Source organism: Prionailurus viverrinus, chromosome C2, assembly GCF_022837055.1.
Source record: "Prionailurus viverrinus isolate Anna chromosome C2, UM_Priviv_1.0, whole genome shotgun sequence".
Taxonomy (NCBI): domain Eukaryota; kingdom Metazoa; phylum Chordata; class Mammalia; order Carnivora; family Felidae; genus Prionailurus; species Prionailurus viverrinus.
Window position 1 is genome coordinate 133,560,498 of NC_062569.1, and position 13,336 is coordinate 133,573,833.

Genomic DNA, 13,336 nt, shown 5'->3' on the forward strand with positions numbered 1-13,336 from the left:
TTTAATTCATTTCTAGTGCAACACATTGAAGAGCAGTTGAATGCTTTAAGCATTTTTTTTGGAAAATACTGAAAGCCATTTAAAGAGCTGTTTAAAAAAGTTTTTTAGCAGCATACACATTAAGAGAATGTCAGTGTAAAACAGAAATGGGCAATCACCCTTCTTAAAATCTCAGTTTTGAAACAATAACTGCTGTTAAGAGTTTGGTATATATCTTTCCAGATCATTTTAATACATATGTAACTGTTTCCTGAGGTAGTCTTTTAAGATAAAAATAATTTTTATGTGTCAAACAAGAGAATGAAAGATACTGTCATGAAAAACTAAGTTGCATTTTATTCTAATGACTGTGCAATAGAAGTACAGAGTATGGTTAGGACTTGAACATTATACACATTTAGATGTTTGATGTCATTGAACTTTGTTACTTTTTTTTTTTAAGTTTACTTTTGAGAGAGCGCTTGAGTGAGTGTGGGAGGGACAGAGAGAGGGAGAGAGTAACTCTTTTTTTTTATTTTTATAAAATAAAAACTCTAAAAGCACTGAATAACCTGAAAGTTTAATAATTAATAGCAAAACTTCACTCTCTTATATATTGTTCCTTCCATATTTTTGGGCTATGTCTTGATTCATTTTGGAATGGAATTTTCATTCTGGAGTACACTTAGCTTGTTCTTATCTTAATACATAAAGTATTAATATCCAGACAAATTAAGTGCAGGTAACAAATTATAGTAGCTATGGAAAGAAGATCTTCAAGTAACAGGAACAATTTATGGGGGATTTAGTACTCTTTTTCAACCTTTATAAAAGTGATCAAATTTATAATCTGTTCTTTTTCTACTAGCGTGCAAGGAACTACAACAGAAGATAGGGGTATCCACAATTTCTTTTAACTGTTTTGGAGCCTAATGATTTAAATTGGGACATGAGTTTTTAGAATTCACTTAATACAACGTATTATGGGAAGAAGATAAGCTCATCAACATCTAGAGCATATGACAAAAACCGTGGAGGCTATCTAAATCAACTTTGCAAGAAAGTTTATAAAGGAAAAAAACCCTTGCATAGTATGTGCTAAGTGCCAATTGGATAATAAAGAGAGCAGAAAGTAAAGTACTGTGAATATGCATATAAAGACAGAAAGAAAAAATCAGTGTAGGTTGAAGGTAGGAGAATGAATGTCTTAGTGAATGAGGTAGGAATGGAACTGAGTTTATTAGAAAAGGTAAACTGTGTATATTCAGAGGACTGAATATTAATTCAAGAGAAGCACTTGAGATTATACATGCAAAAATCAAATAATTTTAAATAGAATGTGGGCACGAAATGGAGATTGAAATAGTAATGGGTCTTTTTTAGGATATTGAATAAAATAGTCCATTTGGGTTGAATCAGTGAGTTGGATGGTATATCATCAGTGTTTGCTGTGTAACAAACCAACCCAAACTCTAAAGGCTTAAAACAAAAACTGTGTGCGAGTTCACGATCCTGGGCGTCGTCATTTTAGGCTGTGCTGAGATAGGGAGTTCTAGGCTCACTCATAGGGCTGCAGACAACTGGTCTAGGTTGGGGCTGGGTTTTCTGGGTGTCTGCATGTTGAGTGGTTGCAGCTGTTGGTTGAAACCTCAGTTCTCTCCTGTGTGGTTTGGTCACTTAGTGGCAGGGGTCTGAGGGCAAGAGTGGGAGCAACAGGATCTTTTGAGACTTTGCCTTGGGACTCACACAGCAGCACTCTTTTGGTCAGAGTTAGGCCAGCCTCTGATTTAAGGGAGGGTAGAGTACATGTCCAGTTTTAATATGCTTTTTTAGGAGTGCACTTAAATGTGATTAAAAGCTTAGGATGATGCTCGAATATAAATGGCTTGTGTGTTATCTTGCTTTTCTTTCATTCTCAATCTATTAGCTTTAACTTTATTAGCATTTTATTGTAAGTGACAGATATGCATTAACCTTCTTTGAGGGATAATGGAAAGGATTTTGGGATGGCTAATAATTTAATTCTATATTTTGGCTTGGTCTGTTGGAATTTATTATTTGAAAAACAACATCAAAATCATCATTATGGAGAATTAGGACTCACATTTACTTACTTTTTTTTTTTTTTTAAGTAGGCTCCATGCCCAGCATGGAGCCCAGTGCTGGGCTTGAACTCATGACCCTGAGATCAAGACCTGAGCTGAGATCAAGAGTTGGATGCTTAACTGACTGAACTACCCAGCCACCCCTATTCTTAATTTTGCTCTAAAATGTTAATATGTTGGTCACAGCAGGGGAAAGAAAGGAGAGAGAGGCAGGTCTCATGTACCATACATAATCTTAGTGCTTAGGACCTCTTCCAGATCATCACTGAGCCCTGAAAGTCAGTGTTAGGTTATGGAGAGGACCAAATGTTATGACCATTTGAAACTCTGGTTCTGTATACGTTGATACTTGAAGTTTATATGCAAGAAAATGTTGGGTTATCAAAAGGAAAACAGATGTGACAAACTAGTGCTGTGCAAACTTTTATAGTGTAAGTAGTTTAAAAAAATAAGTTCTGTGTGATAGTTTATTTACATACTAAATTTGCATTTCATATCATATTGTTGGCTTTTTCAGACTTTGATCTTCTAAGACCTACCTAGTGAACAAACCTATTTTTATATGTGAGTTGATATGAACAAAATTGCTTTCCTCTTGACAAACAAAATGTGAATTTATTAAACTCAGTGTTTTTTTTCTCTGATATTTATCAAGAAACTACCATTTTGCTTGTAGTTTACTTTTAACTTTTTTTTTTTTGGCATGTAAGTGGTACCAGTTTTGCAGCAAAGAGGAGACTTTTTGTTCTGTTCTTACAAAGATACAGTGGGTTTAGGGGGTGCCTGGGTGGCTCAGTCGGTTAAGTGTCTGTCTTCAGCTCAGGTCATGATCTCAAGTTTCCTGAGTTCGAGCTCTGCATCAGGCTCCCACAGAACCTGCTTCAGATCCTCTGTCCCCATCTCTCTCTGCCTCTCCCCTGCTTCTGCACCTCTCTCTCTCAAAAATAAATAAACATTAAAAAAAAAAAATCAGTGGGTTTAAGCCATTTCTTTTTAACAAACTCAGAAGAGTTTTGGAATTTTTGTTTGGGGTTTAGGACATCTTATTTTGGTTTTTACATACTTTTCAAATATTGCCATTAATGGTTATTAATTCTCTGTGACCTAAGTGGAAGTTTCATAGAATACAAATTCCAGAATAAGTTATGGAATTTTAAGATGTCTTTTTAACAATAAGTATGACAGACATTTTTCAGAAGAGAAATAGGAAGAGAGAAACAGTAAGAAAAGTCTTCCAGATAATATTAAGGCCAAATATTTGGTAAATTAAAAAATACATAATTTTTTTTAAGTTTATTTATTTTGAGAGACAGAGAGTGGGGGAAGGGCAGAGAGAGAGAGAGGGAGAGAATCCCAGGCAGACTGTCAGTATGGAGCCCAACATGGGCCTTGATCTCACAAACCGTGAGATCATGACCTGAGCTGAAACCAAGAGTCGGATGCTTAACCAACTGAGCCAAATAAATAAATACTTATTTATTTTGTGTAAGCTCTGTGCCCATTGTGGGGCTTGAACTCATAACCAGAGATTAAGAGCGCATGTTCTACTGACTGAGCCAGCCAGGCACCCCTAATTTAATAAAAATTTAGAATTGAAGAAGCCTTGGTGGAAAACATGTCAGAATTCATCAGCATATGCCCCAGCAGCAAGAGTTCCCAGTGTGTCTGTGGCACTGTGACAAGTTTGAATTAATGTAGTCTGAGCTGGTATGATATCATTGACCTTTTAGAGACTGTAGTTAAGTTTACTTTTAAAACATCTACTTGGATATAGAATACCCTCTACCAATAGAAACTCGTATTGCACATAATGTTGGGAGATTCACAGTGCCCTTAAAGGAAATTCTATCAAACGAGATGTTATTAATATTGGCATTCCATTTCTACAAGGCACAAGCTAAAAACTGGGGACCACTGTGTTTGGACCTCCTCACTCTGGTCCCAAATCACAGCCTGTTCTCTTGAACAGCTGGGGTATGCTGAGCATGCTACCAGCCTAACAGCAGATGCTTAGTCCATGTGCATGTTTCTTTCTCCAGATTTCACCAGAAGTTTAAGTATCACTACTCCTGATCAGATGATTGAAAAGGCCAAAGGGGAAACTGCTTATTTGCCCTGCAAATTTACCCTTAGTCCAGAAGACCAGGGACCACTGGACATCGAGTGGCTGTTATCACCGGCTGATAATCAGAAGGTGGATCAAGTGGTAAGTTTGCTAAGTGCTTGCTCACCCACCAGAAGTCTAGAACTTGTCTTAAGTGTCCATCACTATGCCGATCACATGGATGGGGGTGGGGATAGGGGGAGAGCTATGAGGAAAGCCCAGACTTCTCTCTCTTGTAATATGGGGGAGGAAAGCAGTCACTCTGGCAGAAAGTGAGGACATGTGTAATGGAGTGAAATGGATAACAAGTGGCCTAAGCTTTCTTAGAGAAAGCTTTAAGGAAGAAGAGGAACTTAGGAATGTTCTGAAATCTGGAGTTCGAAGTGTGAGCCACAGCATGGTGGGAGGAGGAGCGTATGGAGCAGGCATGATGCATGGCAGGAATATGCATAATGTGCCAGGGGACCACGAGGAAACTAGACTTTGTGAAGAATTGGATGGAATTCAGTTTTTTGTTTTTGTTCTTTTTAGAATTCAGTGTTGTTATTGTTGTTTTAATGTTTATTTTTTTGAGAGAGAGAGACAGAGCACAAGCAGGGGAGGGGCAGAGAGAGGGAGGCACATAATATGAAGCAGGCTCCGGGCTCTGAGCTATCAGCACAGAGCCCGACGTGCAGCTTGAACTCACAGACTGTGAGATCATGACCTGAGCCAAAGGCAGACCCTCAACTGACTGAGCCGCCAGGCACCCCTGGAATTCAGTTTTTAACACAAAGATTCTCTTACCTGTGTCACCGTGTGTAACAATGTAATGTAGGTACATATTATGACAGAGTCTGTTTTCTGTATTCTTCAAGTTAAATATCCTGTGTAATGAATTTCTTAGAAAGCAAAGCCTTCATACCAGAACAATTTATAAAATATCTAATTTTACATTAAAAAAAATTAAATAGCAAAATATTGTTATAGAAGTTTTTCTTTAAAAAAAATTTTTTTTAAAGTTTATTTTTGAGAGGGAGAAAGAGGAGACAAAGTACAAGCGGGGGAGGGGCAGAGAGAGAGGGAGACACAGAATCTGAAGCAGGCACCAGGCTCTGAGCAGTCAGCACAGAGCCTGACGTGGGGCTCCAACTCATGGACTGCAAGATCCTGAGCTGAAGTCGGATACTTAATTAACTGAGCCACCCAGGCTCCCCTATAGAAGTTTTTTCTGATTATAAAGTATTAAGAGCCTAATGTAGAAAACCTAGAAATCCAGAAGTGGCACAAAGGAGGGAAATTGCCCAATAATCTAATTTCCAAATACACATATCACACTTTGCCTTTTAATGGTACCAAAATATTTCACCTAACTTAGGATGTTGCCTATTAGCCTTGTCTGACACATTTAATTTTATTTATTCTCTTAATTTTGTTTAAAGATTTTATTATTTTTTAAAAGTAATCTCTACCCCCAGCATGGGATTTAAACTCACAAACCCCAAGATCAAGAGTTGTACACTCTACTGGGCAAGCCAGCCAGGCTCCCACTGACACATTTAATTCTTAAAAATAACATTTTATTAGACCAGGGAGAGAAAAATAAATGTAAATATTTAGAGGAATATAGTAACATACATTTGGAAGAGAAAATTTATTTTTATTTATGGTCCATCTAAAAGAAGGGGTTATTAAGCCATTTAACGACTGTATCAGTGCAGTGAAATACTTACTGTTTTTGGCAATTTCACGCAGGTTTCCCATGATGTATTTCTGAAGGAAAAAAATGAACGTCTTTCCCAGGTTGTGAATGACTAGGGCCACCCCCTCCAAGCACATACTTCTGCCCTGATTCTGCTACCGCAACTTCCTTCTATCTCCCTAAGCAAAATAGAGCCTAACTCATTTTGTCTGCTTAGCCCAGAAATCCTGCACCTCCCTGTCTTGCTCTGCTGTCCCTTGTCTCTCCCTCCATGTCAGTGCCAGCACCCCGAACACAGGCTTCTTTCTACCTGAGGTTCTGTGTACTCCTCACACCCTAGCCAGTGCAGAGGCCATCTCCCCTTAGAGCCCATGACCTGCTCCCCCAGTTCACATGAATGAATGGAAAGCACGGGTCTTCAGTGCTTCTGGCTTAGGAATCAGGTGTTAAGCTGTGTGACAAGGTACATCTAGAGACCAGGAAGCACAGTATTTTGTGAAAGGAGGACCCAAAGTCTTCTGTGCTGAGTGGGAGGCACAGCTTTGTCACCTACAGACTTTTGAGACAAGTATGAGACTAGAGACTGGGTTTAAGTGTCCATTTCTGGGTTTAGAAACCTGGCCTCTAACCTAAAACACAGTAAAATCAAACCAAAAGATAGGTAAAAGGGACGGGAAAAGATTGATGCAAAAGAGGATGCTGATAGAGAATTTCAGTTACATTATATGTTAGCTGAGCCATTATTTACTTCAGTTAAATTAGTAGTCACTATGGTAGGGGACTGGACTGGAGAAGTTACCATCCTTGTTTCTTGTATGATTTTAGTCTGCAAACAGTTACCATGTCCTGTGCACTTACTGTGTGCTGGGCAGTGTTGTATATACTTCAATTACATATACTTATTTAAGCCTTAAAACAACACCCTAAATGAGAATCATTATACATGTGAAGAAGAGGAAATGGATGTCCAGAAATTTGAAGGAACATGCCCAGGGGCACACAGCTAGCAACAGAGCTGTTGGGGTTTGAACTCAGGTCTCTCTCACTCCCCTCTTGCGCTTTATTCTCCTTTGCACTATCCTGTACTGCCTCCCACATTTCATAAGCCTCTGTCCTCATGTGTGAAATAGGAACAAATACACATACCTCTCAGGATTGTGATAAGAAATCACTGAAATACTATATGCATAAGGATTTTGTAAGCTTAAAATGACACAAAAAAGTTAATAAAGTCAGTACCAAGTCAAATGGATCTGATTTGCATCTTAGCCATGTGACTTTGCAAAAATTGATCTCTAAGAGCCACTGCTTTCCTCAGCTTCAAGGTTAAATGTGGACAGTGGCACCACCCTGGCAGAGTTGTGAAGAGGAATCAAAATTGCCTGGCAAATGTTAGTTTTTCATTTCATAACTACCACTTGTAATATTGTTTTCATGGGAAAATACTAAGAGTTTACAAAATAACTAATGGTGAGGACACCTTGTCAGATGCTCCTTAAAGGCCTATTAAGGTGCGTTTGTAACAAAATACGAGGGATTGAGTGGAGTAGATTGAATAAGGGAGTCAGTTAAATGCAGAGGAAGATAGGACAGCCTCATGAGTTCACAGTGTTGCTATTGACAAGTCAGTGTGAAAAGTAGATGCAGCAAAGACAGTGATGGTTTGTGTTTATAGAGTAAGTCAGCTGTGGACCTTTCAGTTGTTGCTTTTACTTACTTAACAAACTGATACTGAGTGCTTCCTAGATGCAGACATTTAATATATAAGTTAAAACATCTAGTGGGTAAGGTAGTGGGCTTAGCATGGCTGTTGCACAGGGGAGGTGATAATACAGAAAAGAATCCAAATCCCTGCCATCAAGAAATTCCTACAGATGACACTATTTCTGATTATACTGCCCATAGTTAACATCTCAGATAAAAGTTACCTGCTGGATATGGACTATAGTCATGTTCTCTGATTATTATTTGAGTTTGATGCCAAAGTGTGTGACCATATTCAAGGATCAGTTGCTTTCTGTTTTCTTTTCTTTTTTAAAAATTTTTTAACGTAAATTTATTTTTGAGAGACAGAGTGTGAGCTGGAGAGATAGGGAGAGAGAGGGAGACACTGAATTCGAAGCAGGTTCCAGGCTCTGAGCTGTCAGCACAGAGCCCAACGTGGGGCTCGAACTCAGATGGTGAGATCATGACCTGAGTCAAAGTTGGACGTTTAACTGTTCTAAGTGATCTCTACACCCACCATGGGGCTCGAACTTCCAACCCGGAGATCAAAAGTCACATGCTCCACTGACTGAGCCAGCCAGGCACCCCATGATCTGTTTTTTAAATCTGTGATTTGAGTAATTGTAGGTTTCCTGATAATACTGTGTTTTTATTTTTATTTTTTTTTGATCTACAGAAAGTACCGTGGCATATCCAGAACTCCTGTAATGAGACAGAGGGTTGGTTTGCTTGTTTATTTTTCCTCCTGTCTTATTTTCTTTCAGATTATTTTATATTCTGGAGACAAAATTTATGATGACTACTATCAAGATCTGAAAGGACGAGTGCATTTTACAAGTAATGATCTCAAATCTGGTGATGCATCAATAAATGTAACAAATTTACAGTTGTCAGATATTGGCACATATCAGTGCAAAGTGAAAAAAGCTCCTGGTGTTGGAAATAAGAAGATTCAGCTGACAGTTCTTGGTAAGTTATTTGTTTTAAATGGTACTTGTTAAGAAGGTAGTACAACATGGTTCTGTAGGAGCATTTGAAGGAATTCGAATGTCCTCAGATAACATAGAACATAAAGCTAACATACTTTTTTGGATTAAAAAAAATAAGAGTGACTAGCTTCTTTGTGAAATTCATAAAAGAGTTTAAAGGTAAATGAAGGAGTTTCGTGATATGAAAAAAGAACCCTAAGCCAGGCATTAGGAGATGAGGGATTTTTTTTGTTGTTTTTTTGTTTTGTTTTGTTTTTTTGTATTCTCAGATTTGCCTTGAGACTGAAATGGAATCTCTTCATTTCCTGGGCCTCAGCCTACCTTTTTGAAACAAAAGGATTTAATTATCCTTAAATCTCTATCTTTTTCCATTCAGTTCAGAAGTGTTTGTTATGGACACTTTAAGCTTTTTTCAAACTACATAACTCAGTAAGTGAGATTTCTACGATGAATGGTTGGAGTATTTAGAACAGAGAAGTGAAATATAGTAGAAGGTTGGGATAAGGTCCTTACACATCAGATAATCACTTAACCTCCCTGAGGATCACTGATTTTCATCCTTAAAGTAAAGGGATTAGACAGGTGATCACTAGGATGTCTTGTTGTCTCCATGACAGTTAAGGAGATAAGTAAACTTTCAGAGACTGCAATGTTTATTCTTCTCCAGATTCTGTGGTTGTGCACAAATACCCCTAATTCCTTCCAGTCGAGAAACTGAAAGGTTATTGTTCGTAAATACACTTCTAAAACACCGCAGTAGACTTTACACAAAAGTATAACTGCTACTACATAGAAAACCACAACTGTCTAGGTCTGTTTTATGACAGGAAATTCCCTTTCTTTGTGACCTAAGGTCTCCTGGTTTGGGTTACACTTGGAGACCCACTTTATGTCGGAATTTTGGATTGCTAGAACTGCCTAGCACACCCCTAGAAATAACTGATCAAGCCAGTTCTCTCCCACATCCTCATTCCTTTTGTTTTAGAGAACTGATCAATGTGGGGAGGATGGAAAATTGATGTATTGGATTCCAGACTCATTTAGAACATCCCTCTTTTCTAAAGAATGAGTATCAGAGCAAGTAGAGACTAGGAACAAGAATGTGGGTTTTTGTGCACTCCAGTGGCAAATTCAGGGGTGTTTTGGTTGGTATGGCAGTCTTCCACTTGAGTAGCACACCAAGGCCCTGGTAAAAGGCACTTCATCCTAAATGGCACTAGTTCAAAATGTTTCCTATGGTAATGTTGGGAATTCTAGCTTTCTGTGTCTACATTTAATAAACATGGAGTTACCTTTCTTTTTCATAAATGTGAAAGCGGGTAAAAGTTTAATAATTTGTCTGAACTTTTATCCCAGATGCAGGTATATTTAGGATTATAACTCTGATTGTGTATCTTCTTTTAACAATGCTCTCCAGAAAGCATTGTGTTAAGACATATATGGAATTTTAACTGGTCCGTGATGTACCAGTCAGACTGTACTTGTTATTGGAATTATTTGTTGTGGACCCTGAGGTGGGCAGGTACACTGGGAAGAATTTGTTGGCACACATTTCCAGAAGCAGTGTGAATAAGCACAGTGTGTGTGAGTGTGTGTATGTTCCCATCGGACCAAGTTCTGGATTGAATTTGCAGTTCCTGACTAAGGAATCATTACAGCAAAAGGCAGCTCATGTCCTAGAAGGAACCTGGGTCAGTAATAATGGTTGGCACATGATGTGGCTAAGCACATTGGTGACAGCAGCCATGACTGCCATGCAGGAACCTCACAAGCCAGCATCTCACACCTCAAGATGGGTAAGTGAGAAGCATTGACACAGTAACTGTCTTTGTTAGCTCTGGAGGGGATCACCTTGGCCAGGCAAGCTGTGAATCCAAACCAGAGAGGGAGAGATGGGTTAAGTGGAAGAGAAGAGGAGAAAGGAAAGTGATTGCTGAAGGGCAATGGGGATGACTGTGATTTGAGAGGCTGTGTCAGAGCTGGAGGAGAATTTCTTGTAACTTTCTCTTCCATCTTTTCAGATGAGTCATGGCTGCTGCTGGGAGAAACTATCAGAATTTTGAAAGTGGGGGGGGGGTGATGCCTGGCTGACTCAGTCAGAAGAGCATGTGGCTCTTGATCCTTGGGCTGATGAGTTTGAGCCCCATGTCGGGTATAGAGATTAAATAAATAAACTTAAAAAAAAAAAAAGAGTTGGATGGAAGCTTATCTGTTAGCTTTTCCTGAAAAATCTGTTTGTATAGTCTGGAAGAAAGAGAAAACAAAGAGGCCTCTAGGGACCAGATTGAGTGTTAGTCCAGTGGAGCTCAGTTCACTTGAAGGCTTGACTATATAATACCTTGATTTTCTTGTGGGAATCTGGAGGTGATGCCATCATGGTGTTCACAGAATAACGAGAGTTTATCTCTTGAGCCCTATGTGCTGTGTGGACATGGACAGGGATGACTGTTAGTTGCCTAGGTGTGAGGGGTGATGTGTTACTATAGCTTGCCCCATTGTCAGAGCCTGCCCAGCTCTTTCAGATATGCCAAAATTCCTGTGGATGTAGCTCAGTAACAAAGAGAATTGATGGAGGGTTAGTATGGTGGTCAGATATCACTACCAACTTCTGATAGGACCTCTGATAGGGCATATTATTGAGACCCTTTGGTATAAACAGACTGGGTTGTCTTGAAGAGTAGAGTAACAGTCATTCCCTGTATGTGTATAGTGCACCAGCATGTGGAGTAGCTCACTGGCCTTGAGGGGCCTGAGGGATTTGCAATCCATTGGTAAGGAGTGTGGCATTTGTTTTCCATTTTTTGCTTTGAAATGATTTTACTTTTATAGAAAAGTTTCTCCAATAAGAAAATGGATTAAATTTTAAAAATCTGTAATTAAAAAAAAATATATATATATACATACATACATACATATATGTATGTATGTATGTATGTGTATGTATCATGGGACCATTTTTGAGACTATGCAAATATCTTGTTTCTCCTCAGATTTTTGCCCATTGATTTCTATGTGTGACTTCACCTGGACTCAGTATTTTTGTTGTTGTTACATAAAGTAATCCATTTGTTATAGGCTAGCGGTGTTTCAAATGGTGAAACTGATCTACTGGTCTTTTTATCTTTCTTTTCTATAGTGTTTATTTTTGAGAGAGCAAGTGAGCAGGGGAGGTGCAGAGAGGGAGGGAAAGAGACTCCCAAGCAGGCTTCATGCTGTCAGTGCAGACCCTGACATGGGGCTTGAACTCATGAACCATGAGATTATGACCTAAACCAAAATCAAGACTCTGACACTCAACTGACTGAGCCACCCAGGCACCCCTGGTCTCCTAGTCTTTGAAGTCCTTTAGTCTTGTGATGGCAAACTTTACTGTGATGGCAGAAGTGGTGTTGTAGGTCCAGTAATCACTGGCTACCATTTCCATGTGGGAGCCACAGTACCTGGTCCTCACAGCTCTTCCTTTCATCTTGATTTTGCCACAGTGTGCTTAGTGTGCTGGCTTATTTCTCATATTTACCAATAGTTCCGACCTTCTTGTGTTTAGCCATGTTACTGCAAACTAGATCTAAGCCCAAGAAGCCTGGTATTTTGAACCAAGCAAAAATAGCTTTCCTGGATGAATGATGTGATGATAAATTATACCCTGTCCCATATAGGAATTTCGAGTGTTCTTCCTATAGACTGATGTAGGCCACTAGCATGGAGGGGTGATGATGCAGGACATATGGAGTACAGCACTAGTAGACCTTGAGACACTGCCCAAGTGCAAGGTGATAGACATGCACCTTTACTTGAGAAGGACTGTTGGCTATGCTAATAATCATGGAGGCAAATGTTCTGGGGACATTGGCCAGGTGTCCTGGAACTCCAGGCCAAAGAAACATTAGAAGACAAGACTTTTCTGTGTTCCTTTGTGGTTTCTTTATCTTTCTTTCAGGATAGCCAAGTGCCATGGATTAAGAGTTTTCTTCCCTGTGGTATGATGGTTGGGGTTAGCATGTAAAAGACTTGGCACTTTCTCTTCCCAATGGAAAGAAAGCAGGCGGACCACTCCAGAGTGACACCCAGAAGCCAGTGTTGGTGAAGTCTTATTCTGATATAGAGTATGGATCTCAAGCTCTGTGGCAGCCACTTTAAGTAACTGCCCGTTATTGGATATGTTGGTTTATGGGAAAGAGAGATTTTCAGGAGAAAAGATGAAGATTAGGGTTAGAATACTTGGTACCAATAGATATTTGATGTAGAAAGGATTGCTTTAATATCTCACTTACTGCTAGTTTATGTAATAAAAGGTTTATTTGGTAGTTTGAAGAAATGGAGAATAAAGCTCATTTCAGTGGAGATTCACAGGATGAAATGATTTGCATTAGACTGAGTTGAAAGTCTAATTGATGTAGTCCCCAGAGTGACTGACCAATCTGAAAAAGAAACAAATTTTCTTAGGAAAATCATCAGTGCATTTAAATAAATGCATGTGTTGATCCTTATTAAAAAGTACAGTCAGTAAGAGATGGCGTGGAGAAATAAAATCAAATTTAAGGATTATCAAGAAATATGTGAAGTGAAATCATGATTGACAACCTTAAAGATGCCCCCCAACAATGCTGTTGGCCAACTTTGGAAAACCATTTGCCCATTTTTTATTGAGTTAAACATGCATTTACCATGTATGACCCAGAAATTACCAAGAAAAAAGAAAACATGTATCGATATTTATCTACTATTCAAGCAGCATTTGTAATAGCACAAAACT

At 38.9% G+C, this 13,336-nt stretch overlaps 1 protein-coding gene across 2 annotated transcripts in view; it reads left to right on the forward strand.

The window, feature by feature from the left end:
* Positions 1–13,336, forward strand: part of CXADR (CXADR Ig-like cell adhesion molecule) — a 57,356-nt gene that overhangs the window by 20,514 nt on the left and 23,506 nt on the right. For both annotated transcript variants that reach the window (XM_047875546.1, XM_047875545.1), the window contains exons 2-3: positions 4,124–4,290; positions 8,359–8,563. In XM_047875546.1, coding sequence (XP_047731502.1) covers positions 4,124–4,290; positions 8,359–8,563 — 372 coding nt within the window. The remainder of the gene's footprint in view (positions 1–4,123; positions 4,291–8,358; positions 8,564–13,336) is intronic.